Source organism: Capra hircus, chromosome 4, assembly GCF_001704415.2.
Source record: "Capra hircus breed San Clemente chromosome 4, ASM170441v1, whole genome shotgun sequence".
In the NCBI taxonomy this organism is placed as follows: Eukaryota; Metazoa; Chordata; class Mammalia; order Artiodactyla; family Bovidae; genus Capra; species Capra hircus.
The window spans coordinates 16,501,810-16,527,384 of record NC_030811.1 but is presented as its reverse complement, the minus strand read 5'-3'; the positions used below and the strand labels follow the sequence as shown (position 1 = coordinate 16,527,384).

The 25,575-nt window shown below is 48.6% G+C and overlaps 1 protein-coding gene across 4 annotated transcripts in view; it reads right to left on the bottom strand.

Annotated features, from left to right (window-relative positions):
- Positions 1-25,575, bottom strand: part of DENND2A (DENN domain containing 2A) — a 98,234-nt gene that overhangs the window by 8,873 nt on the left and 63,786 nt on the right. For all 4 annotated transcript variants that reach the window (XM_018046863.1, XM_018046864.1, XM_018046861.1 and 1 more), the window contains exons 8-13: positions 24,446-24,633; positions 19,343-19,452; positions 18,054-18,123; positions 16,830-16,907; positions 13,332-13,472; positions 11,847-11,995 (exon numbers count right to left, since the gene is read on the bottom strand). In XM_018046863.1, coding sequence (XP_017902352.1) covers positions 11,847-11,995; positions 13,332-13,472; positions 16,830-16,907; positions 18,054-18,123; positions 19,343-19,452; positions 24,446-24,633 — 736 coding nt within the window. The remainder of the gene's footprint in view (positions 1-11,846; positions 11,996-13,331; positions 13,473-16,829; positions 16,908-18,053; positions 18,124-19,342; positions 19,453-24,445; positions 24,634-25,575) is intronic.

Sequence of the window (25,575 nt, the reverse complement as noted above, 5' to 3'; positions counted from 1 at the left end):
TTCGGTTCCCGGTAACCAGCACCGCATCTGTTAGGACACCTTCTGAATGTTCGCCCTGTTTCTCAGCTGTGCTCTCTCCACGCCAAGCTGCAAGGAAGCTGAGTTCTGAATGGATGAATGCGCCTTGACTGCGTTCCCGTGATGCCGCACACCCATAATCTCGTTGCCATAAAACTTTCTTGAGCCCATCAAAAAGAAAGTCACTTAGCTCTGGTTTACTTAAGAAGAAAAGAAGTGGACTAAAAGATACTAGCTAGCAAGTGAACTCAGCCAGGCAGAACGAGACACGTACTGTATGATTCCAGTTACACGAGGGGGTTAGAATCAGGAAATGCGTCGAGACAGAGTAGAAGGGAAGTTAGCAGGGGCTAGAGGAAGGGAAAGGGCACACTGTTGCTTAAACAGGACAGAATTACAGTTGAGATGATGAAAAAGCTCTGGAAATGGAGAGTAGTGACAGCTGCAAGCACTGTGAATGTGCTAAATATCCCTGAATTAAACACTTAAAGATGATTAAAATGGTAACATTTATGGTTATGTATACTTTACTGCAATAAAAAAGCAACCCTCCCCAAATCATGTAGATTCCTCTGAATCTAGCTCCTCCTGAGACATCTTTAACATATGCACTAGCCCTCCTTTTGATCCTGCTTCCATTTGGGGCCTCCTAACCTAATAAGTGAAAGTGAAAGCCGTTCAGCCGCGTCTGACTCTTGGCGAACCCATGGTCTATCAGTCCATGGAATTCTCCAGGCCAGAATACTGGAGCTGGTAGCCGTTCCCTTCTCCAGGGGATCTACCCAACCCAGGGATCGAACCCAGGTCTCCCGCATCACAGGCGGATTCTTTACCAGTTGGGCCACTAAGGAAGCCCAACCTAATAAGAGCCATGCTGAACCCTGTCCATTTACCAGTATGTCTCCTGATCGTCCTGTTCTCTCTCTTAGCAAATAATCAATCTCCTGATACTCACTGGAGTCATGAGATACCTCTCAGCAGTGGAGCAGCCACATATTTCACCGATACTTGGACTTATGTTTTCTTTCAAATGATCACCCTCAAAATGAGAAAGATGCTACCCCAACATTTTGTTTGTTATCACTATAATGCCTTCTTTCTTAGCTGAGTAAGAGTGAGACAGACTAAAGTTCAGACTTATACCAAGAGAGCAACATTAATAATTCAGCCAGCAGTGTGCAGTGAAGTGACTTCTGCCTTTTAAAAGATCTTCTTGAATGCCATTTAGCAACTGAACAACAACAGACACCTCTCAATAGCACTCTGAGGCTGTAACTATTGTCACCATTTGCTCTTTAATAACTATTAACAGCCTCTTTCCACAACTGAAATATTGTTACATTTATACTATATAAATAGTTATACTATACTATAGGTTATACTATAAAAATATTAGCAAATGTAGGTTTTAACCCTGTAGGTAAACCCTATCCATTATGCTAAATTAAATCCTAAGGCATTCAGACATGACACACACTTTTTTTTTTTTCCCATTCTGTAAATCATTGTTTTCTCTCTGGATTCAATAAACGTAAAGAGTTTTAAAAAACTGTCTTCAAAAGCATAGGAGCTTTATTTCTTAAGGCATCACTTTCTACCAGATAAGTCAAGAATGCTGATACTTTTAGCGAATTGCTGATCATTTACGTTTAACTTCCTTGATTTATAGATCACTGAATGTGCTGAATTTACTTTGTTCTAAAACTTCGAGTTTTTAGGACTAAGCTGTATTTGTGTGTGGCCAGTCTACAAAGCTGATCTGCTCAAGCACTATGGGTCATGACTTAGAAAACTAGAAGGACATCATAATGTAAGCAAGAATAGTCGTGTGTAGAGAAAGGTTTTGCAGACTATAATTTGCACCCTACTGGGGGTCCTGAAATAGTTTCAGTGGGTTGTGATCAGCATCAAAAACAACTACAACAAAAAGAATGTAATAGAAAATAAGAGTATGATGCATTTTCCCCCAACTGTAAATAACTATATGCATGTATTATGTGGGGTGTATATTAGGTCTGAATATAAAATGTATTTCTAATTGTGGACTGTAGTAAAAAGGCTTGGAAGCCAATGATTTTGACTAGAGAGCTGGGGGTGAGGTGCGGTGGGGAGTGGGTAGAAAGTGATGGTTGAGCTGGAATTTTGATATGTTACACCTTTTACTGGGATGTTGGCTTTCACTTCCAAGTGGCTAGTGGGAGTTCTTTAAAAGAGACCCTAAGAAGGAATTTCCTGAAGGAAGCCTTGAGTATGAAATCCACCTCTTTTTATAGCACATTTGTTATTAAGCTCCCAAATATCACTTGGAGAAAGAATGGATCATGCAATGCTGTAGGTCGTGGACTCTGCCATCCACAGTCCCTTCAGCAAGTTTCTGAGATTCTCACTTTTTTAGTCATGGGCTCCCCAAGTGGCACTGGTGGTGAAGAACCTGCCTACCAATGCAAGAGACGTAAGAAACTTGGGTTCATTCCCTGAGGCGGGAAGATCCCCTGGAGGAGAGACTGGCAACCCATTCCATTATTCTTGCCTGTACAATCTCATGGACAGAGGAGCCTGACCGGCCACAGTTCACAGGATCACAAAGAATAGGACAGGACTGAAGCAAGTTAGCACGTTAGTCAAGTCACTGAAGGAGAATAAAAATGCAGCACTCCTGTTTAAGAGTGTATTTACATTTCACAGGTGTGGTTTAAGCATTTCTGACTCTGGGGAAGTTACAGAAGCACAGAATTTTAGACCTGGAAGCGATTTTAGAACTCCGGGAGATGGTGATGGACAGGGAAGCCTGGCGTGCTTCAGTCCACAGGGTCACAAAGAGGCAGGTGCTCCTGAGCAACTGAACAACAATGAACCCCAGGCTAAAAGAGGGGTAGCTTCCGCATTCAGGGTGAGGGCAGGGTGGGGAGGGAGGAGTCCTGCAGATGGGAGAAGGTAGAGAGAAACAGACTGATGAATGGAGGCACGAAAAGGCATAGCCAGGAGCCTTTGGGTTTTTCTTGATTACTGCAATAGAAAAACAAGTCTGGAGACTTCCCCAAAGGTCCAGTGGTTCAGGCTTTGAGCTTCCAATGCAGGGGGTATGGGTGTGATCCCTGGTTGGAGAACTAACATTCCGCATGCCATGTGGCATGACCAAAAAACCCCAAATAAAAAGTTTTTTTCAAAGTCCAATTAAAAATTTTTAAAAAAGAAAAAGAAATCTGTATAACTTTCTTTCCTTTTTTACCAAGTCAGAGAAATGGCCTCCTGCCCTTTTGCCTTCTTTTGGCCTCAGCCCTGGAGGGAGCAGGTCTGCAGGGAGTCTCTCCTTCTCTCCACTGCTGCTGTACTTTGTGTCTCTGGTGGGGGAGGGGTGGGGGGTGGGGGGTGGGGGGTGTCTCAGCTCGGCGGGGGGGGGGCGGGGGGGGCAGGGGGGGCAGGGGGAGGGTGTGTGGCTCAGCTGCAGTGAGTGTGAACCAGCTGGGTGGGGAAGGTAGTTGGAACAAGTAGAGAACACAATGATAAGCAATGCCAGCACTAGATACACAGGGCAGGTAAAGAGATGTCATGGAAAGGAGAAATGCACTCATTTAACTGGAATGCAGGGAGCTGAGGGACACTGGTACTCAGTCCGCTGCTGTTGTTTAGTCGCGTACTCAGTCTCAATGGGGACAAATGACAACTCAACTGTGTCACCTGTTGGCCATGTAGGTTGGTACTACCATTGTTGATTCTGCTAACAAGTGTTTTTTGTTTGCTTGCTTTTTAAACAGTCTGATCGCTGTTGCAGCTGGGTCCCAATGTTTCCCACCTGGTTTCCACTGCCACCTTGCTAGCTGGCACCTGTGGAGCACAGGGGGTCAGGAGCCACCCGAGAGGCAGGCAGTGCTGGCAGTGTTGCCTCCCTCTTATTCTCCAGCTCCCTCCAATATTCTAAAACAAAATTCTGCCTCTTGAAACACTAGAAGGAAAGGTCAGATTCTGCAAATAATACATCAAGTGGCAGCTGTTCCTTCCAAATAAATGGTAGAAGAGGGGCTTCCCTGGTGGTCCAGTGGTTAAGAATCCGCCTTGCAATGCAAAGGACACCAGTTTGATCCCCGGTCTGGGAAGATCCTTCATGCCACAGAGCAACTAAGCCTGTGCGCCACCCACAACTACCGAGCCTGTGCTCTGGAGCCGAGAGCCGCAACTTCTGAAACCCGTGTGCCTTGGAGCCCGTGCTCTGCAGCAAGAGAAGCCACTGCAACGAGAGGCTGGCACACCACAGTGAGAGAGCAGCCTCCGCTTGCCGCAACTGGAGAAAACCTCCATATAACCACGAAGACCCACCACACCCAAAAAATAACTGAATCTTAAAAAAAAAATAAAATGGTAGAAGAGAGAAGAAGGGATTATTCTGAGTGTAGTTTGTTGAGATTTTATTCCCCGACCCATAAAGGCTAGAGGAGCTTCCATGGGGTGGGCACTGCTGGGACTGGTGGTTTCCTAGGAACATGCAAAGTACAGTCTACAGTTCTAGAGATGCTAAGGATGACTGTTCAGGCTCGCTTGCCACTTAATGTGGAGGCTTACTGAGCATCTGCTGGTTGGAGGAGAGGCAGTGTTTTTGAAGGAAGTTCTAGGAGGGAGCCCTGGCAGCTGGCTCGCATTACAGTGGGGGTGGAGGAAAGGAATGCTGGCCCCCCACAGCTGTGATCAATTTGCACAAAAGTGAGGGAGGGAGGAGATGCCCCAGTGGGAGGTTGGCTGGGCCACAAGGTTAAAAGATGGGCACAGGGGAGAAGGGTCAGCTCCCAGAATGCTTTGCTACTTGGTGGTGGTTCCTGAGGGTTGAAGCATTAGTCCAGAGATACCAGGATACACTTGTGAGCACTCAGATTCTTCTGGAGAAGACGCTTCAGTTCTGGCTGCTACAAAGCCCGTGTGCCCCATGTGTTGTTTAATCGCTCAGTAGTGTCTGACTCTTTCTGATTCCATGGACTGCAGCAGGCGAGGGTTTCCTGTCCTTCACCATCTCCGGAGTTTGCTCAAGCTCACATCCATTGAGTCAGTGATGCCATCCAACCATCTCATCCTCTGTTGTCCCCTTCTCATGCCCTCAATCATTCCCAGCACCAGAGTCCTAGCCCAATTTGTGGTTAGTTATTACTATGCTCAGCAGCCTCCCAATTCACCTAGCAACCAGAAAGAGTCAAGCACAGAGCTTTCTCTAAGATGCTACCAGAAAAGTGAAGGATGAGTTTCCAGAGTTGGAGAGACCCCAGGAGTTTGCAGGATGAGTCCATCAGCATCCTTTAGGATTCCAAGCAAAGTGTCTCTCCCTTTGTGCGTGATTCCCAGGAACCAGAGCCAGCAGTGACTCTGATGTGGTCTGGTGCCTGCTGAAACCTAGTGGGAGGTGGCTGCCATGATTACTGTACTTTCAGACCCTGTAGAAATGTGTCACTGAGTTAAAAAAGAACCCAGGCTGGACCTCAACAAAACTGGGTTTGCTACGCTCTGCGTGATCCCAGGTAAAGCTCTTCTCCAGGCCTCAGCTTCCTCATCTGTAACATAAGGAAAGTGGGCGTTCCAGCTTTAAAGTCTGCCAACTACAAACTATGAGAGAGAGAGAGAAAGCCAGAACTGGAAGTAGGAGCCAGGAGGTGAAAATAACTGACAGTGAAAAAAAAACCCAGGCCTGGAGGGTAATTCTAGAGCTCACTGACGGAGACAGGACAGAAAAGCAATGGTGACATCTCATTCCAAGGAATTAAGGGATACAATGTTGGAGAGTTTTTAAGTTGCCACAGTAAGCCCCTGAAAGGACTACACTGAGAGCCAGCACAGCCTGGAGGAACTTGACTCCAGAAGAGAGCTGGAGTATGCTATATCCGAGATTCTGTTGGTGATGGGTTTGGAGTCAAAGACAATTTGTGGCTATGCTCTTGTCTAAACCTCACTTCAAAGTTATCTTGGTGTTCATGGGCAAAAAGAGAAAAAAGGTAGTTAATACTTAATGTGTAATCTGTCTGATGGCATTTTCATAGCACTCTGCTGAACTAAACATAGGTATCTCCCTGTTAGCTTCTTGAGGACCTCTGAAGTAGTCCCCTAGATGTCGGACCACCAAGATGGCAGCTACAGACCCTCTCAAGTAGCCCTTGGCAAGCTCACTTGCCTGGAGAGGGTGTGCCACAAACCCAACCTTTTTCTGAAACACTATGGTGCAACTGATTGAGACAGGATACGGGGCCCCATTTAAACCTACAGAAACGGAGTAAAAATGAATTAAAGGAACACACAGCAAGATGAAGGTGCACAGCTACACGTGGACTTCTTTGTGTAGTCACCCCACGTCAAGGCCAAGATTCAAGCTCTACTATTTGTCCAGATTTGACCACCGAATCCCGCTTGTCATCAGCTAGAAGTTTGTCGTTTAGCTTCTGGTGTGAATGCACCTCGGAAAGATAAGTAAGTTTCTCGAATATTAAAAAACCGTCATCCTGCCTAAAACTTTTACACAAATTGTTTATGTGCAGTTCTGACTCTCTTATTCAGCCTAGTGTGTAGATTTGGCCAAAACCTTGGGAACTGAAATTAATAAACGAAAAAACAAAATGTTTATCATCAGGGAAATGAAGAAAGGGGTATAGGGAAATATTTATTTAGGTTGTTATGACAACAGAACAAGCGATCACAACAACATTCTTTCTTTCCCATCTGCTAAACTTTGGCTTGACAGAGCCTTAAGAAACACTCAACGTCCACCGTAAAGATGAAACGGAGCAAGAATGTTGTTCTAAATTTGATAGATTTTTGGCTCCACTTAAAACCCGTTTATAACTCATACAATATTTGCCCCAACTCCCAGCTACTTCCTCTTGCAGTGGGCAGACGCACTTGCAACGATGGGGAAGTGAACTGTGTGGTGGGGGAGGGTGCTGGTGGCAGTGGTCACAGGCCTCCGGCAGGCTAATGTTCACCCCGGGAAGGCAGGGGGCCACTCACTGGGCCTGCGGCGTGCCCTGTTCTCATGCCCTGCTCCGTGCCCTTGAGGAGATGGGGGGCTACAGATGGGAACCTGGGGCAGCCTACTTCTACTTCCAGCTGAGCAGGGCTAGAAGGCAGGGCATGCACAGCCCATAGAGAGCGAGTGGTGCCCGCTGATGAGGATGAAAGCACGGGCTGAACTTAGGCTGAAGGCTTTCTTCAGAGGCTTTTCCAGGTCAGACGACTTGCAGCCAGCCACTGGTTTGTCATGGCCTAGCTGAAGAGTCGGACACGACTGAGCGACTTCACTTTCACTTTTCACTTTCATGCCTTGGAGAAGGAAATGGCAACCCACTCCAGCTTTCTTGCCTGGAGAATCCCAGGGATGGCGGAGCCTGGTGGGCTGCCGTCTATGGGGTCACACAGTCGGACACGACTGAAAGCGGCTTAGCAGCAGCAGCAGCAGCTGAAGAATGCTTCAGTTCCCTAGAGCTATTTTCCCATAAATCAGAAGTAGGTGGTGGCTGATTCCTCCCAGAGGAACCCCTTAGGTGGAGCAGGCTGGAGAAGAGAAGATGAGTTCTGGCTTTCTCCCTCAGTAACTTCACACGCACCATGTTCTCCGAAGGCGTTTCTGTGCTCTGATCATTAGCTAGGTCCCTATTTCACAGGTGAGCCAGACTTCCTCTGTGGGCTGTCTGTTAGGGGAGGGGGCAAGTCTGAGGGTCAGAGAGACCCCCAAAGAGGGGGCTGCGCTGAGTCCCCCTCAAAAGAAAGCACTTAAAGCTGCAAGAGGAGGTACAGATGGTGCCCTGACTTCTGGGCACAGGCTAGAGCAGAGGCCTGGGAGTCCTGGGAGAGTGGATCCGTAACACGGGATGTATTTATTTATCTTCAACCCAGTAAGGTTAAGAGGGGTGTTAGAAGGGCACTCACAGTTAGTTACCTTAGCACCTCACCATCCTGAAGCGCCTACGTTTAGTATCAGTCTCAGGAAAATGCTATCCAGATGGTTTCTACTGAACCAGACCCCCTGGGAGAGGAGTGGGCCATGTGAGGGTGGGATCCCAGAGCATCTGAGCTGGAGGGGGTCCCATGGGAATCACACAGCTGGGCAGAGGAGGTGGCTGTCCCCTGGGACACTGGAAAGCACAGGATGCCTGAGACCGATGACTCCTGGGTCAGGAATGGGGGACGGGTACTTTAGCAGGTCCGGGACCAAGATTGCTGGGTGAGCAGACACCAAGGGGTGTGGCAGACACCTGCGGCACCCCAGCCCATGGACTCAGAGAAGGTCAGAGCTGGGAGAGACTCTGGAGGTTTGCTCAGCCACCTGCCTCACGGGGGTCCTGGCTGGAAGGGTGGGTAGGGTGGATGGGCCCAGGAGAGGAAAGCACAGATGTCTGAGCTTCCTCCAGAGACATTTCTGGCTGGACTGCCAAGCGCGTTGTGATGGCACGTTTTTAAAGACTGTCCCTATGTATCTGTGTAGACAGACAGCCTCACAGATACTCCTCTATTCCACCCAGACCATGGCGGCCTGCTTGCCTTCTCATCTTCTCTGGAGCCAGCTAGCCCTGTCTGACCCCAGCTCTCCCACTGACCCCTTCCTTGAGCAAAGTGACTTCACTTCCATGTGCTTCTTCAGTCCAGTTCAGTTCAGTTCAGTCGCTCAGTCGTGTCCGACTCTTTGCGACCCCATGAATCGCAGCACGCCAGGCCTCCCTGTCCTTCACCTACTCCCGGAGTTCACTCAGACTCACGTCCATCGAGTCGGTGATGCCATCCAGCCATCTCAGCCTCGGTCGGCCCCTTCTCCTCCTGCCCCCAATCCCTCCCAGCATCAGGGTCTTTTCCAATGAGTCAACTCTTCGCGTGAGGTGGCCAAAGTACTGGAGCTTCAGCTTCAGCATCATTCCTTCCAAAGAACACCAATGTGCTTCTTAGTCTCCCGCTAACAGGACTGAACTGATGGAGTTCTCGAGAGGCTGAGAGAATGGAGGAGCCAGCCCAGGGCAGCCCGCTGGTTCCCCACCTTGGGGCTCAGCTGTTGCTGTTCTCATCAGGCTTACGCACACTGTGCTTTCTGCCTCAGGACTCTCAGGGCCTTTCTTTCTCTCTTTTCCCACTTCCTTAGATCTGCACTTAACTAGTGTTAGCTGAAAAGCAAATTTATTGAGCAAGAGAGAGAACACTTGAAGCCATTTGTAACGAGACAATCACGGGCTACTTCTGGGGACAATGAGACACCGGAGCCCTAGCAATTCAGAGCTCTGAGTGGCTGGGCACCAAGGAGCCCTTGTTTCCTAAATGAGGAGACCCAGGGCCAGCAGCTGAGGAAGTTCAGGCCTCCCCGCTGTCTGGGAAGGCCCCTCCCATGGGATGAGAGCTGGACGTGCCAGCCTGATTGTCTGTCTGCAGTGTAATTTCAGTATTTCATACACACGTGCGAACACATGTACACACTGGCTCTGGACCCAAAGAAGGCACCCAAGTTATCCATGTCCCTGTCCCCCTACCTGACAAAAATCCTACCTCCTCAGTGCCCCATGGCTGGCAGCTGCTGCAAAAGAAAACAGCCAGTGGGCAGTAAGAGCCTTATGGCAAGAACAGCGTCCTGCAGCCACGGCTGGCATTTTACCCTCTTGCGGGTGTTTGCTGCTCCAAGAGACTACATCTCTCAGGGCAGAGTGCCAGGCACCCTGGGAGGCGGGGTGATGACAGAAACCCCAAAGTCCCTCCAATCAGACCACCGCAGTGACTTGCCTCCTGCCAGGGCAGGAGGGGCGGGGGCTGGGAGGACTGAGCAGTACCGGCAGTGGGCAGGCCCCATGCTCAGGGAGGGGTTCCTTTCATTGTCTCTCATGACAACAGCTCTGTGTGAGTCCCACCTATCAACCCAGAAGTCTCTCCAGGGACAAGGTGGAGTAGTCAAGTCCTTCCCCAGAGGTCTCTGTCCTAAGCCCTTCTGGGAGTCTTGGCGTCCAAAGCCTCTGACATATGCCCACTGCTGCCCTGCAGGGATGCCTCTGTCTTTGATGCGGCTCCCTCCCTTTCTGTTCCCACCTTCTCCTTTCATTGTCCCTTTGTGAGAAAAACAGATGATATTATCCCTTCTCCTTCCCCGCTGAAGAAAGCCTGGGTTAGAGCCAGGGGCCACGGGCCCTGGTCCCCTGCTCCTCGAGTCGCGTCCATCTTCTCAGATATTTGGGCAGGCTGGACCCTTCCTGAGCCTGACATCTTTAAACCAGAAGCAAGCGCCCCTCGGGACTATTTGCCCCATCTCCACTCCCTGGAGGGCCTTCCACTCCTGACATGGGTCTTTCGGAGATCCATCACTTTCCCCTCCTCCCAAGGAAAGCCTGAGAATCCGACAACTAAAGAAAACGGTGGAGAGTGGGGGATGGTGGGGCTTCCAGAGATTACAGTCACTACAGCACTGGTGAAATCTGATCCTGGTCATGGAAGGGTTATTTCTCATCCTCAGCTTGCAGGCCCCCACCTTGAGAACTCTGTGGTCCGAATCCCCCAGTGCCCAGGGATCTTGGAGAGCTGCCCACAGCACCAGCTGCAGGCTAGAGGCAGGGCGTGCTGACAAGAGTGCACAGAGAGTACAATAACTGTGACATTAAATGTGAATAGCTAACTCTCAGGCAGGCCGGGAGCAGCCTGGGAGGAGCCCGGGGGCTGCGGTCCAATGCCCGAGCGTGAGCAAGGTGACCAGATGGGCTGTGGTGGAGACAGGGCTGGATTCCATCTCCCACCACGCCTCTGGACGGACCCCACGTTCACACGCTTTGTCCTTTGCACTCTTCTTTCCCTTTTCTTCTTCTTCCCTTTTGTTTTCTAGAGTCGAGAGTCATTATTTCCTCTCCAAACCGATTTTTACATGTTTTTGGCACGGCTTCTCTCCAGATGGACTCTCAGCTGGCCTCTCCTGCTTGGCTGGCTCATCTCGAGCCAGGACCCACGTCTCAGCCCTCCCTGGAGCAGCAGCCACCACTTGCGCCTCTGCGTCCTCAGTTCCAAAGTGAGGACGGCTCTGATTAAGTATTTTGAAATGATGAAAATGCCAAGAATTCTTTTTTCTTTTTTAAAGTTCAGAATTAACCCCAAGCTCTATCTGCATCTTCTTCAGAATCTTCTTTGGTCTGTGACCTGGGCTTTGCCAATCACCCTAGGATGTGGGTGCACCCTGCTGGGCAGCGGGTCTATGTGTGTGGATTCTGTTAGCCCTAGACACGCCTCTGGCTCTGTGCCTCCCGCCTGGTCCTGCAGCCCTCTGCTGGTTCCTGGCTCAACTCTCTGTTCCACTACACTGAGCTGCCCTGCAGTTCCTGAAGGAACTCTTGGCCTCCCCTCTCCTTGCTGTTGTACCAACAGCTCCTTTTGCCTGGAACATGTTTTCTACTTGCTCTTGGCCTTAAGATGCAGGGAACTCGTCTTGTCTACGAACGAGAACGCTCTGCCTCTAGTCAGCCTTTACAGCACGGTGGTCTCTTTACTTCTCCATCCCCACCCCGGACCGAGGCCTCTTGAAGCACAGGTCTGTCTTTTCCCCATTCCCCCAGCACATGGTAGGGTGCCCAGCGCCTAGCAGAATGAGAGAACAGCAGGCCAAGTACCAGATGAGCAGAGTGCAGAAGCGCAGGCTCAGCTCACTTTATACAACTCGGGGGCCTCACAAGCCTCCAGCCTCAGCTGCCCACTGATTCTCACTCCTTCTGCAGAGGAGCTGCCTCTGAACTCCAGGCGATGCCCCGCTACAAGTTCCACCCCGTGCAAGACTGACCGTCACGCAAACACTTTAGAGACGGTGCGAGACTGACCATTGTGTAAACACTTCAGTGGAAGTTGCCAAGGTTTGATACCTGAGCTTGTCTGCGATGAAGATGACCCTCCTTTCCAGGAGCAGGGAGGCAAAAACACAGAGCAGGTGTCGGACGCTGAGAGAGGAAAAGAGAGACTCAAAGTCCACGTGTTCGAGCCGGGAGTCCAGCGGACGGCACAGTTCAATCACCTGCCGGGAACAGGGACGGCATGAGGGGGCCGCCTGGTCAGCTAGGCCTGTCATGCACCGGGCAGGCCTGGGGCCCTGTGGTCCTCAGCAGGGAGGCCCACTGCCAGGGGAGGAGGGAGAGAAAAACAGGAAAACCAAAGGGACTGGGGAAAGAAAGACGGCAGGAGATTGGGAAAGGAGGTGCGTTTGGTAGGGACTCGGTCTCACCAGTGCGTGTGAGGGTAGTTTGCGTGGAGGTGGGGAGACAGGACACGGAACCAGAGCCCCTCGGGCCATGATGGCTGGAGCCCGCCCCCTCCCACCCCATCGATGACACGTGTGAGCCCCCACAGGGAGTTTTGAGGGCCAGTCCCTTGGAGTCCCACAGCAGAACGTCTGATCTCACAAGGGACTCCCAGGCTCACAAAGAAGGACCAGCAGCTCCAAGCACTTCTTCCAAGGCTCCTCTCCTCTACAAGGCGATTCTTAATGCACTCAACCCCATTCCAACCCCGGCCCAGGGATGGCTCTTTCAGCTTGTATGCATAGCGTGCACATATCTCCTCACTCTGCACTTGCTGACATGTTCCCGAGTTCACCTCAGGCCACTACTCGTGTGCATGCTCTTCATGGTGAGCAGAACCTGGCTTCTGCTCTCAGCATGGCACCGGCCTGGCGCTGCGCGGACGGTGGGGCTCGCTAAGGTTAACATCCCCATGGCCAAGTTACCTGCATCCGTATGGGGTGGTTTAGGATTCTCCAGCAGCAGGGAGGCCACTGCTCTCTGTGCTGGGAAGTTGAGCGGTTCCAGAATATCACAGACATCCTCATCCTGCCCCTGTCCCCAGAGGTGACCTGCTTTTCCAAGGGCCTTTAGAACTGGAGACTCAAGGCTGAACAGGTCACATACAAGGAAGGGAAGATGAAAACAAGCTCTGGTATCAGATCTCACCCAGCCAAGGGAAGGGACATGTTTCAAAGTCTGGGATGCATGAAAAGTAGCACCTGAGCTTGTTTTCCCCCGAAAAGAATCTGCTTTGCATATTAAGTGGTAGCGGTGATATAGATCAAAACCCTAAAAAGGTTCAAATACGATTTATGAAGGTGGTGGGCTATGAAGAGAAGCTGAAGATGTTCACTGCCCTGGCACAGTTTTCTCATCCAGCAACCAACGGATGGATTGGACTTAGGCTGGAATTTATGACTCTCTCACAGACGGATGATCTGGGCCAGCTTGCGGAGCAAGAGGCCACCACTGAATGTGACAGCCCCCTGAAAGCCAGCCAGTGGGATTACCAGGACCTGATCACTGTCAGGGCTATGCCCCCTGGGACAGGAGAGGACTCTGACGGCGTACCTCAGTTCCTGATCCGGGCAAGAAGTTCTTAACCACAATGGTTTTGCCCAGGGCTGGAAAGGGGGCTTCCATAACGCTCCTCATGAGAGGCTGGACCAGGGCAGGAGAGATGCCTCGTCGTTTTTCCACCTCATCCAAGATCTGCAAGGGACAGAAAATTCAGGCTGCGAGGTGGAGCTCTCTTCCAGATGAAGGGGGCCTGCCACCGAGGCTGAGGAACCGTGGGGAAGCCAGGGTGTCCTCATCAGGCCAAACCTACAGTCTCTTTCACCTTGTGCGTTAAGATCCGGATTCACCCTCTCTGCAGCCACTCTTTTTCCATGTGGCTCTACCCCACTTAAAGGGTGAAGTATAGCTCCTGGCCCCCTTGACTTTGAAAACTGTCCTGTTTGTCAGTTTGCATTCCCCTGTGACATTGATTATGATATCTGTTCTCAATGGGAAGAACAGCGCTCCTCAAGGGCATAAAAATTGGTTGGGGGTTGGTGAAAAAACTTAGGTATTGTGAGGGTTTGTGCCCTTCTAAGGGCCCAAAGTACATAAATAGATATGTAACATATCCGTAGAACCGAATTTTCTCTGGGGGGAAGCCATCAGGACAACACAAACCAAAACCAATGAGATGCCACTTGACAGCCATTAGGACAACTGCAATAAAAAAAACAGGTAACAGGTGTTGGTGAGGAAGTGGAAAAATCAGAACCCTCATACACTGCAGGTGGAAATGTACACTAGTGAAGTTTTTCTTTTGAAAATAGTCTGGCGGCTTCTCAAGAAATTAAACATATATGACCCAGCAAATCCACTCCTAGGTATTTAACCAACGGAAATGAAAACATGTTCACACGAAAACATGAATGTTCAAAGCAGCCTTATTCATAGTAGCCAAAAAAGGAAATAATCTAAACATCCATTAACTTATGAATAATAAGCAAAATGTGTTACCTATATAATGGAATATTATTCAATATGATGGAATAAAATACTGATACATGCTACAACATGGATGAATTTTGAAAATGCTGCTAAGTGAAATAAGCCAGACACAAAAGGGACAAATATTATATGATTCCACTAACATGAGATCTTTGAGTCAAACTCATAAAAGAGGAAGAAAGTAGAGTAGAGTGGTGGTTGCCAGGGGCTGGGGGAGGAGAGGACAGAGGGTTAGTGTTTAATGGGCACTGAATTTTAGTCTGGGGAGATGAAAGAGTTCTGGAGATGGATGGTGGAGATGGTGGCACAACAAAGTGAATAAACATAATGCCAATCAACTGTACATTTAAAAATGACTAAATGGTAAGTTTAATGTTATGTATGTTTTAGCACAGTAAAAAGAAAACAATATGACAAAAAGTCAAAAATTTCATGGGGAGGAGAGGCAATTGAGGAAAAACCATATCTAAAAAGGCTGCTCACTAGAACGGTAACGAAAAGAAGTTGAGGACCACTGGGCAGGCAGGATGAGGCGGAAGTGACCATGTGCCAGTACTAAGCCCAGGGCTTGGGAAGCAAGCAGAAACTTGCCTTACGTGTTTCTGCTTGCCTCCCTGTGCATGCATGGGACAGCTTCCTGTCTCAGGGGGGTGACAGACCCGCATCCAGACTTGCAGCCTGAAGCACAGCCCAGCCAGCCTGGATCAGCCAACCCCTAGCCTACTGGAAGCACAAGAGTGAGTGAGCCACGGAGTCCAGCAGAGCAGAACCTCAGAGCCCTGCCCCTCTGTGGGAGTCAATGGTAGCTGCCTTAAGCCACTGTGGTTTGTTAATACAGCATCACTGCAACGATACTTATGCTTTCTTCAGAGATTCTGAAAGCTGTTCTTATCCATTATCCTTCTGTCTATACTGAAGGACAATTTGCCATAATGGTCCTTGCCACTCACCTAGAAATAGCCTAAGGTCTTGGAATTAGTTAGCCAATGCTCTGTCTATGGTTCTATGCTGAATATTTGCTGTGTGGTCTTCGGCAAGTCTTCAGACTATATTCTTAAAAAATTCACAGTCACAAAACTGTGAAAATGCAGGACTGTGCATCACACGAGTATGTTAGGATGTTCGCTTGCTCTGCATCTCCTGCCCATGACGTAGCAATGCAGCTTATGTGAACGTCAGAGCTGCTGCTGGAGGCTGGCCTACCTCGCAGGAGCCGTTTACGCCTAGATTCATAAGCGTTTTCACAACAATAGGGTCTCTGACCTACAGCCTCCTCTCAGTGTTGAAACAAACCCATGATGAAGACTGGCAAGAGCAGCAATGCAAATCTGAGCCAGAGCTTGTGAGTGCCTGACTGTAACGTACAGTGACTACCTCCTCACATGGCGCGAAGGCCATGACTCAGGCGACGCTGGTACCATTAATTACTTCAGACTTGTGTACAAGTACAAGCTCTACCACAGCCAGAGCTCACACTGCATCGGTCTAATTCAGGCTTCCTCTGAGCTCAGGATGGGGTGGGCAGGAGCGGGAATTTTGTTTCAGAATGCCGAGGGAGTGGGGTTTTCATCCACAGACAGCAGATGCAGGACTTCAATTCTCCAAAAGAAAACCTGGACTGAAATACACGCTTAAGGACTCAAAATACATGTATAGATTAAATATTTATGTCTCGTTAACAGAAGAAACAAATGTTGAGTTATACCTAATTTTTGAGATTGGCATCAGACAGCATAGTAATTATGCCAATCCAGAATACTGGGGTGGCTGAGCCAATTCACCATGGCAATTCCTACGTCCTGATATATTGCTTCATTTTCCAAAAAGAAGGACCAAGTTATACTAAGATTTTGATAGACGGCTTCCCTGATAGCTCAGTTGATAAAGAATCCACCTGCAATGCAGGAGACCCCAATTCGATTCCTGGGTCCACTGGAGAAGTGGATAGGCTTCCCAATCTATTATTCCTGGGCTTTCCTTATGGCTCAGCTGGTAAAGAACCTGCCTGCAATGTGGGAGACCTGGGTTTGATCCCTGGATTGGGAAGATACCCTGGAGAAGGGAAAGGCTGCCCACTCCAGTATTCTGGCCTGGAGAATTTCATGGACTGTATAGTCCATGGGGTCGCAAAGAGTCGGACACGACTGAGCGACTTTCACTTTCACTTTGACAGACTTAGTCTTACAATAACATCTCACACACACACAACAGATACACATAACACACATACACAACACACAATGTGGCAAAAGATGATGCTTCTGAGAGGGAAAGTAAGACACATGGAACATTCTGGGGAGAGCCTTTGCCCTCCATCTTCAACTGCAATTAATTTGTCCTTTTCCCCTCCCTCACTTTCTGGGCCACAACCTTCATCCATTCATTTCCTGTCCCAGTGGTTATCTCAGTGAGGCTCAGGGAAGGGAGGAGGAAGAACTGGCAAGGAAAACAGGTTGGGGAGTAAGAAGATAGAAAGTCCTGGGAGGTGGGGCGTCTCCTGAGTCCTCCTGGGCCCTGCAACTCCCAGGCGCTCCCTCCCTTCTCTGGGGCCCAAGTCCTCACCTTTGAAAAGAGGCTGAAGCAGCCCAGACGGCTCACGATGCAGTAGACTTCAGGGAGACGCTTTCCTTTGCCGCCAGGCTTTTGGGAGTGAAACACAAGGAGATTACGAGCATGACCAGTCTCAGCGGAGGAAAGACCCCAGGTGTTTTTAACATGCTGCCGACTGTTTCCACACACCAGGGTTTTTGAAAATCAATAAGGTAAGCAGTTACCAATACCCCGTCTTACAGGTGGAACCACTTCTGGCTGCATAGACATGTGTTAAAATTCTCCCAAAGGGACCAAATCAAGAGTTTTGTGCACACGGTAGGAGCTCAATGTGGCCCACAGAACCATAAAATGAGGAATCTTAACTTGTTTACTCATATCACTTAACTTGTTTACTCACATTACTCATATCACTGCGGTTTTTCTCAAATAACTTATTTATTCCTTATGATGATTATAACTCCAAATGAGAAATCTTTTCTACAAATCCTTTTTGGAAACTATTAATTTTCAAAACAAAAAAAGGAAAGCAATCTCAATACTTACACTCCAAAGTAATTATAGCAACAGAATTGATCATCCCACTTAACTTTTTCGACTATCACCCATACTTTTTTTATTCACTAATTCAACAAATATTTACTGAGCAGCTACTATGTGCCGCACATTATTCTTGGCTATATTAGCCTATGCATAATAACACTAAAATATGCTCTCAGTGGAAAATGATTTGCCGCTACTGAAGGTACTCCCAAACACGGGCCTCAAAAAGACAAGTTCTAAAATGTTTTGGCATACTCATCTCACTGAAGTAAGTTTCTGACTTTTAAAGGTTAATGTTCTGAAGGAGACACTTAAAGTATTTGTGTCATGAACCAAAAAGCCATCCTTCTTGGGCCCTTACCACTATTATGAAAGCTCTCTTTAAGCTCTCAGAGTCTGTTGAGCACACTTTATTAGAAAGGACACCTGCCTTAAGGGGGGATGGTCATTTATTTGGCAGGGAAAACAGTGGAGAAAGTATTTTCTTTCCAAGGGAGGCAGACAGTGTTTCCATCCACAGTGAGGCTCATGTGGACCCCCGAACACCCCTCCCCGTGTTTAACGGCCCTGATGAACTCGCTACACCTCTTGTCTGTGGCCTGTGGCGAATGAGGCCTGTGGCGAATGAGGTCCTAGGAAGCCAGTGGGGGCTCCACACAGAGCTCTCGCTGCCGGAGAGCAGGGGATACTGACCAGCAGTCTTCGGCAGTAACCAAACCTTCTGCTCCCATCTTCTCCAGTTAAGACAAACGAGAACGTTTCACTGCGGTTGGGAAAATGAAAGGAAGTGCGTTACTCTCCGACCACTATGAGACTAGGTATCAATTACAAGAAAAAGACTGTAGGAAACACAAACACATGGAGATAACACAACACGTTTCTAAATAACCAACAGGTTACTGAAGAAATCAAAAGGGAAGTCAAAAAATTTCTAGAAACAAATGACAATGAAAACACTACAACTCAACACCTATGGGACGCAGCAAAAGCAGTTCTAAGAGGGACGTTTATAGCAATACAATCCTATCCCAAGAAACAAGAAAAACAGAATAGACAACCTAACCTCACATCTAAAGCAACTGGAAAAAGAAGAGGAAGTGTGTTACAAAACAGAACAAAAGCACTGTGCTGAGCCACCAGGGGACATTCGGGAGGAGGCTGTCGGAAAGCGTGGCTCCCTGTCCCGCCCGTCCATCTCTGGGCTGTGGCTCCAGAGTCTCTGTCAGGGACACGGGGATCTCAAGTGTCGCTGTGTCCTGAGAGGAAGTGAGGACTTTTCTTTCCACACTCAGCCCTCATATAATCCTATCACCTGGGCCATCCCATCGAACAGACACAGTAGTCATTGGTCCTCTCCTGGGGTGAGCCTGGGAGTGACTCAAGACTGGTGGGTGTTGGGGGGGAAGCTGGGTAGCAGCAGGCAATGGTGGTGCCCTTCTTGGAGCTGCCCATGGGGCAGCTCTCCTGGGCACTGAGGCTGTGACTGTCCTTAAAGACTGCTGGGCCAACTTCGAGGTACTCAGTATCCCTCGAACACTTAGGATTTGTAGCCTCCTGAGTTTGGTCAGTTGTTGAGACCTCTGATAAAAAAAATACTTCCACCCAACAATATGGGTTAAAGCAGAAATGTAAACTTGATCACAATCTGAGTAACGGCTGGATGTGTTGCTGAAGAAGTATTTTCACAGCACTGGACAAGGTTTTCTTAGACTACGAATTACCTTATTGCCCATCACGTCAGCTTATGAAACACATTCCAAGATGGAGTGGGAGGTCTGGGAACCTGCACATTTGGCAAAATGAGTCTTGTCTTCAGTCATGCTTTACAAACACCCGTGGGGGAAATTTATACACTCGAATCTGTCAGGCTCACTTACCAGTAGGACTGACTGACTTACGGGGTCTGCCATGGACAACCTCTCTCTAGCTCTCACTTCAGTCTTGGCGGGGCCGGGGGAGGGCGGGGAGATGCCAGCACATACCTGGTAAACTGCTGGACCGGAGTCCAGTCCTTGGCGTCGGGGAAACAGAACTGGGGGATGGCCTTCAGCTGGTCCTCAGCTTCTCTCATGAACTTGAAGGACCTTTCTAACTGCAGGGAGGAGGGCGAGAGGATGTTGAAGAATAAGCCCCGGTGTGAGCAAGACAGACGCTCGACAGGCGCACAGCCCCCACGGCCCTGAAGTCATAACTGTTGCCTTAACCTCCACGCTGAGGAGGGCTTGCAGCTCAGGCTTAGGTTATTTTTTCCCTCAAGGCAGTTTCAACTATAGTCTTATGTGGGGAGCAAGGAGAAAAAAATAATGTGCTTTAGAGAAATGTTCTCTATGCCTAACATTCTGGAATATAAGCATTTTAATCAATAAGGAAGAGCTGTCATAGCAACGGCTTCCGAATCCGAGACTCATAAATCTGCAAGGCAGAGCCACAAATCTAGTCATCTGATGTCTGGACTTAGGCAAAGCTGGCCCTCTTTAATTTCAGCAGAGATGTTTTTCAGCCCTTCTTAGTGAATCCATCCAGGTAAATTACGTTATACGGTGAAATTTAATTCATTTCAGGAAGTCTCTGAATATCAGAATTAAAGGAAAACTAGACACGAGGCTGACATTATTAGAAGAAAATAAGCCCGGAGAAGTTAAGTGATTTGTCCATGATCACACAGCTAGAATGGAATCCAGGAAAGAATAAAAATGATCTTAATTTCTGTCTTCTTGCTCTCTGATTTAACTGACACATCACAGACTGGAAGAATACCATCTCACTTCAAAATGGAGCGAATGGATGAAGTCTGACTTTAGAGATCATATTTAAACCATGACTCTGCTTGCTCTGTGTCTGAATGGGTATCTGCTTCAAAAAGCACTCCATTCTGGGGAGTCTGCTGGGCAGCAATGTACCTGTAGTTAATCACACTGTACTGTACACCTGGAGATGCTGGGATGCTGAGTTTTATGCCACGTGTTTTCTTTTTGCCTCAACTGAAAAAAGGCACTCTAGGTATAAAGTTTGGGATACACACAAAAAAAGTTTATAATTAGCATAGTTTGCTTATAAATTGGTACTTCTAAAGTGCTGGGAGGAATTATTGGCTTTTTGTTGTGTTGTTGTTGATAGGTTTACACTTGTTACATTTTCCTTATAAACAGTTAAAGAAAAAATAAACCATGATAAAATTGCCTTCAGTCATCTAAAATATCAGCTACTTGAACTGAGTGGAGTGTGAATTTCTAAAATTAGGAAACTGTAACATCTAACTTAAAGTCTTAAGCATACAACGGTATATTATACTGTTGTCCGCAATTTCTTATTTTGTTTCTCATACCTTTCCATTAGCCTTCACCTTAAACCAGGGCTTCCCAGGTGGCCCTAGTGGTAAAGAACCCGCTTGCTAACGCAGGAGACTTTTTAAGAGACTCAGGTAAGACAACTGGGTAAGGAAGATCCCCTGGAGAAGGAAATGGCAACCCAATCCAGTATTCTTGCCTAGAAAATCCCATGGACAGAGGAGCTTGACACGCTACAGTCCATAGGGTTGCAAAGAATCGGACACGAATGAAGTGACTTAGCACAGCACCACCTTAAACCAGTCTTGCAGTTTCTGAGGTCTGCTGGCCAATGGTACTCCTTCACAGAGGATCTGCAAGCCTTCCCAAGGCCATGAAACATCAGAGAGAAGAGGTCTCTGAAGACAGCATCCAAAGGAATAGGACGTTGGGCTGATGGCTTTCAAGTTGAAAACCCACTTCTAGTATGATCCTTATTCGGCCAGATCAAATTTAACTAAAGCTACTACTAATATAATATTAATACTTGAGACAACTATCGATGAATGAAACACAGTCACCATAGGTAGACTTGGAGCCAGTCATTAATTGTTCTTCAGTCTTTCTTCTTCAGAATAAACAGTCACTCTTTCTTTACTGTACAATGGTTCTCTCTTTCAACCATGACTCAGAAGATTCCAACTGGTACTGGAACAGTCTTTGAGCTGACAATTTACTAGCTCAGACTGTTGCCAAAGCAATAGGCTTTGATTACCCTCGGACAGTCTTGCAATGAATACCAGCTGGGTGTCGTTGTTGGCGGGGCGGGGGGAGGGGATCATTAATCACCACAGAGTGATGGACCCCAAACAACAAATAACACCAAAGGAAGGAACAATGACATTTTTCCATAGTGGAAACAGCATTAATTAGAGAACTGAAGAGCAAGCCTTGTAGGAGAGGGAGTTCCAGTGCTTTCAATACGGCCCAGTCACCACGTGAACACACCTGCCCTCAGACCACATGCACGACACCCACAAATATATATATATACACATGTATGCATATACACACTGTCATCAACATACAAGTTATCAACTCATGTGCACATACGTGCTCGGACACACACAGGAGCACAGTTACAGGAGGAGACACACAGAGAGCTCTCTTACAAATACGATCAATCGCAGATGGCTGGGAAACAGCCTGATCTCTGTGAGGCGTCATGAAAGAGAACTGTGAGGTGTCAAGCATTTTAATGGAATATGGCAGGCAGGATTGCTAGTGCACAGATATGGATTTGAAACCTTGATCAATGTGTCTATAGGAGTGGGGGATGAAACTCAAGAAAAAAAGTTAAAAATGAGGAGAAAGAAGAAGAAAAAGGGGCTTCTGACAGAGGGAGCAGGTGAAGGCAAGGAGATATATATAGTAGCTTGGCATGCAAAAATGTCTACAAAGAATGATCACCAGAACATTAAAGATAAACACCTAAAGAAAAGCTGGCAGCAAGATGCATTTCCAACAGAAAGAGAGCTGCTAAATAGATCAGGGTATACCCACATAACGTGGTATTATGGAATTTCAAAAATGATGTTTTAGAATTTGTATGAAATATGTTTGTAAATAATGATAGGTTTACAAAACATGATACGGAAATTACACAATGTCCGACCTCAGTTTTGTAAGAAAATTCTACTCTGAGAAAAGACTGGAGAAAGACAATGAAATGCCAACAACAAGGACCTCTGCGGGAGTGGAGATGACTTTTTCTCTAAACATTTCTGTATTAGTCTCCCTTTCCACAGTGACTAGGCAACTTTCCACTCAAAAGTTTTAATGTGATGTCTAGGAGGCTGGAAAATCCCACAGACGGAGGAGCCTGGTGGGCTGCAGTCCATGGGGTCGCTAAGAGTTGGATACGACTGAGCAACTTCACTTTCACTTTTCACTTTCATGCATTGGAGAAGGAAATGGCAGCCCACTCCAGTGTTCTTGCCTGGAGAATCCCAGGGACGGGGGAGCTTGGTAGGCTGCCGTCTATGGGGTCGCACAGAGTCGGACATGACTGAGGTGCCTTAGCAGCAGCAGCAGCAGCAGCAGGAGGCTGGAGAGTCCATGTTGGAAACTCAGGCATTTAATAGTTAGGGTGGTTCATTAATTAATTCATGGGACACTGACTTTATTCCTGGAACACTAAGCATCACTGTATGTATAACACTGTGCTAGGCCCTGAGGGAAGTAAATAAAATAACAGGCCCGTCCCTCGTGCCTTGGTGCTTGCTCTGTGAGGTCCCCAACTAAACGTGGGCATACATAGCACTGAGGTTTTCAGGGATCACCCCTGGAGGAGATGGAGGAAGTGAGTCAGTGCCCGTGTGGAAGGCTGGTGCCTATGGCTTATCTCCCTTACACACATTTCCGTCCTAAACTCCAAGCTGAGGAAGCGACTGCTCTGCTGGTCTCCAGTGGGCAGGACGGAAGGAAGGGCGGCGGCGGAGGAGGAGAGGGACAGCCGGGCCCCAGGTCTTGGCAGGTGCCGGGGTTCTGCTTGGGTGGTGGCAGCGAAGGGAGGCTCCGAGGGGACCAGGACATGATGCCCTCCCCTCTTTCCGTCTCTGAGCACCACTGTGTGCACTGGACAGAGACTGGCACACTTTACCTCCTGAGTCTCTGGAGTCTCTCATGCCCTCCTGTCAGAGGGTAAGCTCCCCGAGGACAGGAAACACTTCTGCTCATCTTGGTAATCCCCTGGGGCCAAGCAGAAACCAGCTGGAATGTAATAGGGTCTCAGTAAATCCTCGCTGAGCTGCATTAGAAAGTGATGAAAGTTCTCTATCACTGATGCCAAAGCCTGTGGGTCATTTATCTATGATAGGCCATGCCACTTTAGGCTTTATTGAGCGCCGTTTCATTTTAGGAGCCATGATTAATAATATAGGATGGCTTCCCTGCTGGCTCAGACAGTAAAGAATCTGCCTGCAATGCAAGAGACCCAGGTTCAATCCCTGGGTTGGGAAGGTCCCTCAGAAAAGAGAGTGGCTATCCACTCCAGTATTCTTGCCTGGAGAATCCCATGGACAGAGGAGCCTGGCGGGCTACAGTTCATGGGGTCGCAAAGAGTTGGACACAACTGAGTGACTTTCACGTTAATATATGGTAAAGCCAAATCCACACAGGACTGACCCATGTGAGAACAGAACAGGATTCTTGCACGCGCACACAAAAACAGAGGCACACAGGGCACACGGGCGTGTGCAGCATGGACACAAACGTGACACTCCTTGTGCAGCGGATGGGGAAGAGGCTTCTAGGGTGGGCTGGGGAGAGATGTGGCCGGATAAGGAGATGGGGAGAGTGGATAGAATGGTACTGTCAGCATAGTGACCACAGGAAGCAAGTCTGTCCCTGCTTGAGTCATGCATTGAAGGCAGGAAGACAAGGGGACAACAGAGGATGAGATGGCTGGACGGCATCACCGACTCAATGGACATGAGTTTGAGTGAACTCTGGGAGTTGGCGATGGACAGGGAGGCCTGGTGTGCTGCAGTCCAAGGGCTCGAAAAGAGTTGGACACAACTGAGCAACTGAACTGAACTGAACTGAGTCATGCATCTCACACCCCTCGAATCTCCCAAATTCTCCAGCAGCGTTTTTTTTTTTTTTTAATCAATATACTTTAATTAGGACCCATTTTTGAAATTTTGGACACTGAATGTTCCTTGGGCTCCTGCACCTCCCTGAACCATGGGTCCCAGTAAGATCTTCCCAAGAATGCTGCAGTTCATGGCAGGCCGCGGAGCCTGGCCCATCCTGTACCTTCAGTGGGAACTGCTGGGTGAGTTCCGGCACGTAAGCAGCCCCAGCTTGCTTCTTGTGCAGGGACACGACCACGAAGTACTCAAAAAGTTGCCTCTCCTGGTACTCGACCAGCTCCCGGTCCAGGGACGTGTATCTCGGAGCCTGCTTCAGCCGTGACTTCACGTTGACCAGGCGCTGGCTGTGGGCTGGAGAGGGAGCAGAGAGACAGAGAGCGGAGGACCGCCTGAAAATGACTCACTCCCAATGTCGAACTGCACAGAGCTGTGACACGTTATGGAATTCCCAGCTCAAAGTACTTTTTCTAATCCTACAAAAGCGTCTCCACATTTAACAAATTAGTACAAAGCTCTTTACTGGGGATTCTTGCCAAAGTTCTAGGAGTAGCAACCCGCCGCCAGGCTAATTGGGTGCAGAGGCCTGGAATGTGGGGCCTCCATTCCACCATGGATTTGCTGCTTGGGCTTGGGGCAGCGGCTTGAGTGACCCTTGGGTTCCTGTGTCAGATGGGGTGGGCACTCCTCCCTTCAGTCACTTCCTTTACCTTTCCTCTTGAGGGCTGCGACAAAATCCAGACCCCAGAGCTTTTGGAGCTGGGAGCTTTGTAAACATCCCGTGCGGCTCAAGTGGCAGAGGCCTGCTTGGTCTAGAACGCCCATCTGCCTTCTCTCCTGCGACCGCTCTGTGCGCTGCAGTCGGCCTCACTCCCGAGGTGGGTCAGGGAGCCAGGTGGGTGTCAGAGGCTGAAGAGGCAGGGCCACTGAGCCGACGGGTGGGTTGCCATCACCTCGCTGAGCAGCCCTGGACTACAGCGTTCCCTGGCTTGCCCCTGGGGTTCTGAAAAGTTGTGCAAACCTCACTGAGACCTAGACTAAGATCACCAGGTTTAGGTCCACAGGGACCAGTAATTTCAGTGACTTCATCTAACAGATGAGGAAGTAGAGGTCCTGGATCTCGATCATTTCCTCCAGATCACAGAGCCCTTTTACAGGAGTAGGGCAAGGGCCCCAGGTCTCTGGAGTCGCAGGCCAGCACGCTGTACCTTTCACAGGTGTGAAGAACACCCATAACACATGGGTGCCCGCTGCGGTAGCTACCCTGAGTCTCTAGAGTGTAGCCAGAGGCTCAGG